The following is a 5926-nucleotide window of genomic DNA, read 5'->3' as shown; positions in this document are numbered from 1 at the left end:
CGTCAAATTGCGGCCGCTACTTCTGGTGTTTGTTTGTCCCGCAGATAATCGATCATTACACAGCAGATTTTATTTCTGTTCATTAAAGGTTATTAAAGTCATTAAGCGTGTTAAATGGCCACGTTTTTCGGTGAAGTTTTATCGGTGTACTCGCGCGCTGTTGAAGAAGATGAATATGATGACATGACAAAAGAAAACGAGGAAGACGAAGAAATCCGACGAGAAATAGACGAGAAGAGGTGCAACATGATCAATTTATTATTCATCTTTTATCATATATTGTATATTTGATCTGGACAGTAAATCAAGTGAGATTTAAAATGTCTATGAGAATGTACGCACGAGACTTTCGGTTTCAGTTCAGCTGCACGTGTTTCTGATCATTATTATTATTATTATTATTATTATTATTATTATTATTTATCAATATCAGTTGTCAATGTATGATTCTGTCTCAGATATTTTTAGATGATTATATTTAAATGTGTGAATTATATACGTATTAAGTATATTTTATAATATTCGTCATATGTATGTATGTATGTGGGTGTTAGTGATATTTGTGATGATTGGTTATATAGTGTAAATGTTGTTGTATTTCAGGTCAGTTCATGTGCAGTGGATGAACTCACAGACACACAGTGAATGTCTGCAGTGTTCTGATCTGATCATCAGTGTCGGTCCAAACGCCTGTGGTGAGACATCATCATCATCATCATCATCATCATCATCACTGTATTCTGACATCTGAAGTGTGATGAAATCTCTTGTGTGCTTTAGGCTTTATCTCGGCGTATGTGTTGAGTTCTGGCGGCTGGTCAGCGGTCGGGTGGGTTTCTCTGTGGAACGAGCGGAGTCACGGGTCCAGTCGGCCACTCACACCTCCAGTGTCCGGAGAACCGGCCTGTGTTCTGTACCAACAGAACCAGAACCCCTCTGTGAGTCAATGACCGCACGTACCTCTCCTTATACTATTTACAAGTATTAAATCATACTATTCTATAATAGTTACGTGTTGTCTTTGTAAGGTGGTGATATGTCAGTGCACCTGTTATATTGCTGAAGATCAGCTCTTCCAGTGGACTGAGAAGGTGAGCCATCAATCAGGGCTGAAACGATTAGTCAACATTATCGTCATATGCGTTACATCTTTAATGCGTCACATCTTTAATGCAGTTGTATTTAATGCGTCACATCTTTAATGCAGTTGTATTTAATGCGTTACATCTTTAATGCAGTTGTATTTAATGCGTTACATCTTTAATGCTGTTGTATTTAATGCGTTACATCTTTAATGCAGTTGTATTTAATGCGTTACATCTTTAATGCTGTTGTATTTAATGCGTTACATCTTTAATGCAGTTATATTTAATGCGTTGCAGCTTTAATGCAGTTATATTTAATGCGTCACATCTTTAATGCAGTTGTATTTAATGCGTTACATCTTTAATGCAGTTATACTTTTAGTTATAGTTATGGTGGTCACATGTGGACAAACTGTTCTGGACCCTGTTTACACCTGTATTCAATGCTGAACTTTTGTGATCTGATCAACCGTGATATATCAATATCAGGTGTAATCACGGTCATTTCTGCATTGTGTTGTGCAGGTGTTGGGTTGCGTTCAGAAGAGAGATCTGCATGTGAGCGTGCTCTCTGACTGCGCTGTCACCGAATATAAAACATTAGACTACCTGAGTGGGAGCAGCACACCCTTCCTGCGCGCTCTGAAGACCGGCACTCACACGGGTCGCGTGGCCTGTCCTCTGCTCGAGCAGCCCAACATCATCACTGGATTACCTGCAGCAGGTAATGCAACACTGCAGCGCATGCAGCTCAAACATGCATACAAGTCAAACCAGCGTTACAATCGTGTGTGTGTGTGTGTGTGTGTGTGTGTGTGCGTGTCAGTTCTCAGTCACTGTCAGGTTCAAAGGATCCCAGCTGTTCTGTATCAGTGTTACAGTGATGTCACACACCCAGACTCCGTCACCATGGAAACATATAAACCTGCACTTGCATGTCTGAGCGCTGCAGTGAAGGTGAGTCTTCGACAGAATCTGTATGTTTAACTGTGTTATGTTTTATATAAAGTCATCTCTCTGTGTGTGTTCCAGTGTGACGAGTGTCCCAGCGCAGAGATTCTGCAGAAGTTCACACGCGTCACTGAAGTCCAGAGTAATCTTTACACATAGATGACGTGCAGAACATGTGGAACTCTTTCAATTGCATTATAACATTCATTAAAGCTGTTATTTTATGTTGTGTTGATTGAGTAAATTCACTGTCAGTGGAGAGTTTGAACACTAGATGGAGCTAAAAACCAATGAACAGTTTTAATGAGAAACAGGAACTCCAAACCAACAATCTCATAAAATAGGACTGCCGTATGATGGGTAAAACATACACGCTTATAGCTTTACTAGTTTATAAGATGGGAACAGTGTTGTGTGTGTGTATAGTAAGGAGCAGGAATTAATGGGGTTAATAAAAGTAATAAATAAAAATGCCACCAAATGTAAAAATAATTAATTCTTCTATTTAGATCTAATAATACATAATGTTATATATGGTGTTAGTTGCTGTACATTGAATTTTATGGATATAAGGTAATTCTTAATCTAGTTAATAATACTTGTGAGTATTTGACACAAAAGGATGACACTTTACATTTTATAAAAATGTCCCTGGAAATCAAATCAAGGAGGGAAATATCACGCCTTATTGGAAACGTTTATTTCTAACCTTGATCACACAGTGTATGTATGCATGTACAGTGGCAAGAAAAAGTATGTGAACCCTTTGGAATGATCTGAATTTATGTATTAATTTGTCTTAAAATCTAGTTTAATCTTCATCTAAGTTACAATAATGAACAAACACAATCTGTTTTAACTAATAACACATACATTATTGTATTGTTCTTGTACATACTGAATACATCATTCAAACATTCACAGTGCTGTGGAAAAGTAAGTGAACCCCTAGGCTCATGATGTCAACAATAGCTAATTAAATTCAGGAGGTGGCAAACCTGGCATCCAATTAATGAAACGAGATTGGAGGTGTGGGTTAGAGCTACTTTGACTTAAAAAAGCACTCAACCATTTGTTTGCTATTCACAAGAAGCATCTGCTGACATGGACCATTCCTCGCAAAAACATCTCAGAAGACCTTCGATCAGTTCGAACTGTTGCTTTGCATAAAGCTGGAAAGGGTTGCAAAGTTTTCTGGAGGAGTTTAGATATTCATCTGTCCACAGTGAGACAAACTGTCTATAAATGGAGATGATTTAGTACTATAGGTACTCTCTCTAGAAGTGGCCGTTAGATATTCATCTGTCCACAGTGAGACAAACTGTCTATAAATGGAGATGATTTAATACTATAGGTACTCTCACTAGAAGTGGCCGTTAGATATTCATCTGTCCACAGTGAGACAAACTGTCTATAAATGGAGGTGATTTAGTACTATAGGTACTCTCACTAGAAGTGGCCGTTAGATATTCATCTGTCCACAGTGAGACAAACTGTCTATAAATGGAGATGATTTAGTACTATAGGTACTCTCAGTAGAAGTGGCCGTTAGATATTCATCTGTCCACAGTTACACAAACTGTCTATAAATGGAGATGATTTAGTACTATAGGTACTCTCACTAGAAGTGGCCGTTAGATATTCATCTGTCCACAGTTACACAAACTGTCTATAAATGGAGATGATTTAGTACTATAGGTACTCTCTCTAGAAGTGGCCGTTAGATATTCATCTGTCACAGTTAGACAAACTGTCTATAAATGGAGATGATTTAGTACTATAGGTACTCTCACTAGAAGTGACCGTTAGATATTCATCTGTCCACAGTTAGACAAACTGTCTATAAATGGAGATGATTTAGTACTATAGGTACTCTCTCTAGAAGTGGCCGTTAGATATTCATCTGTCCACAGTTAGACAAACTGTCTATAAATGGAGATGATTTAGTACTATAGGTACTCTCACTAGAAGTGGCCGTTAGATATTCATCTGTCCACAGTTAGACAAACTGTCTATAAATGGAGATGATTTAGTACTATAGGTACTCTCACTAGAAGTGGCCGTTAGATATTCATCTGTCCACAGTGAGACAAACTGTCTATAAATGGAGATGATTTAGTACTATAGGTACTCTCACTAGAAGTGGCCGTTAGATATTCATCTGTCCACAGTTAGACAAACTGTCTATAAATGGAGATGATTTAGTACTATAGGTACTCTCTCTAGAAGTGGCCGTTAGATATTCATCTGTCACAGTTAGACAAACTGTCTATAAATGGAGATGATTTAGTACTATAGGTACTCTCTCTAGAAGTGGCCGTTAGATATTCATCTGTCCACAGTGAGACAAACTGTCTATAAATGGAGATGATTTAGTACTATAGGTACTCTCTCTAGAAGTGGCCGTTAGATATTCATCTGTCCACAGTTAGACAAACTGTCTATAAATGGAGGTGATTTAGTACTATAGGTACTCTCACTAGAAGTGGCCGTTAGATATTCATCTGTCCACAGTCAGACAAACTGTCTATAAATGGAGATGATTTAGTACTATAGGTACTCTCACTAGAAGTGACCGTTAGATATTCATCTGTCCACAGTCAGACAAACTGTCTATAAATGGAGGTGATTTAGTACTATAGGTACTCTCACTAGAAGTGGCCGTTAGATATTCATCTGTCCACAGTTACACAAACTGTCTATAAATGGAGATGATTTAGTACTATAGGTACTCTCACTAGAAGTGGCCGTTAGTTATTCATCTGTCCACAGTTAGACAAACTGTCTATAAATGGAGATGATTTAGTACTATAGGTACTCTCTCTAGAAGTGGCCGTTAGATATTCATCTGTCCACAGTTAGACAAACTGTCTATAAATGGAGATGATTTAGTACTATAGGTACTCTCTCTAGAAGTGGCCGTTAGATATTCATCTGTCCACAGTTAGACAAACTGTCTATAAATGGAGATGATTTAATACTATAGGTACTCTCTCTAGAAGTGGCCGTTAGATATTCATCTGTCCACAGTTAGACAAACTGTCTATAAATGGAGATGATTTAGTACTATAGGTACTCTCACTAGAAGTGTCCGTTAGATATTCATCTGTCCACAGTGAGACAAACTGTCTATAAATGGAGATGATTTAGTACTATAGGTACTCTCACTAGAAGTGTCCGTTAGATATTCATCTGTCCACAGTGAGACAAACTGTCTATAAATGGAGATGATTTAGTACTATAGGTACTCTCACTAGAAGTGGCCGTTAGATATTCATCTGTCCACAGTCAGACAAACTGTCTATAAATGGAGATGATTTAGTACTATAGGTACTCTCACTAGAAGTGGCCGTTAGATATTCATCTGTCCACAGTCAGACAAACTGTCTATAAATGGAGATGATTTAGTACTATAGGTACTCTCACTAGAAGTGGCCGTTAGATATTCATCTGTCCACAGTCAGACAAACTGTCTATAAATGGAGATGATTTAGTACTATAGGTACTCTCTCTAGAAGTGGCCGTTAGATATTCATCTGTCCACAGCTGAGACAAACTGTCTATAAATGGAGATGATTTAGTACTATAGGTACTCTCACTAGAAGTGGCCGTTAGATATTCATCTGTCCACAGTTAGACAAACTGTCTATAAATGGAGATGATTTAGTACTATAGGTACTCTCACTAGAAGTGGCCGTTAGATATTCATCTGTCCACAGTTAGACAAACTGTCTATAAATGGAGGTGATTTAGTACTATAGGTACTCTCACTAGAAGTGGCCGTTAGATATTCATCTGTCCACAGTTAGACATACTGTCTATAAATGGAGATGATTTAGTACTATAGGTACTCTCTCTAGAAGTGGCCGTCCAGTCAAGATGACTCAAAG

General features: G+C 37.9%; 1 protein-coding gene across 1 annotated transcript; it reads left to right on the top strand.

The window, feature by feature from the left end:
* psmg1 (proteasome (prosome, macropain) assembly chaperone 1) lies at positions 1-2487 on the top strand. The gene is made up of 7 exons (XM_052116906.1): positions 1-239; positions 604-695; positions 781-938; positions 1029-1091; positions 1611-1809; positions 1912-2042; positions 2118-2487. Exons 1-7 carry the CDS (start codon positions 115-117, stop codon positions 2193-2195), a joined length of 846 nt encoding a protein of 281 aa, XP_051972866.1. The 5' UTR covers positions 1-114; the 3' UTR covers positions 2196-2487.
* The last annotated feature ends 3439 nt before the right edge of the window (positions 2488-5926 follow it).

This window comes from Xyrauchen texanus, chromosome 44 (genome assembly GCF_025860055.1).
Source record: "Xyrauchen texanus isolate HMW12.3.18 chromosome 44, RBS_HiC_50CHRs, whole genome shotgun sequence".
Taxonomy (NCBI): Eukaryota; Metazoa; Chordata; class Actinopteri; order Cypriniformes; family Catostomidae; genus Xyrauchen; species Xyrauchen texanus.
This window is presented reverse-complemented; position numbering and strand designations above follow the sequence as displayed.

What these genes read in the sequence shown, in the direction of transcription:
- psmg1 (XM_052116906.1), top strand. Translation starts at nt 115, where the DNA reads ATGGCCACGTTTTTCGGTGAAGTTTTATCGGTGTACTCGCGCGCTGTT. An exon ending in TGTCGGTCCAAACGCCTGTG is followed by an intron (nt 696 to 780) that starts GTGAGACATCAT and finishes TGTGTGCTTTAG; the next exon opens with GCTTTATCTCGGCGTATGTG. An exon ending in GTCTGAGCGCTGCAGTGAAG is followed by an intron (nt 2,043 to 2,117) that starts GTGAGTCTTCGA and finishes TGTGTGTTCCAG; the next exon opens with TGTGACGAGTGTCCCAGCGC.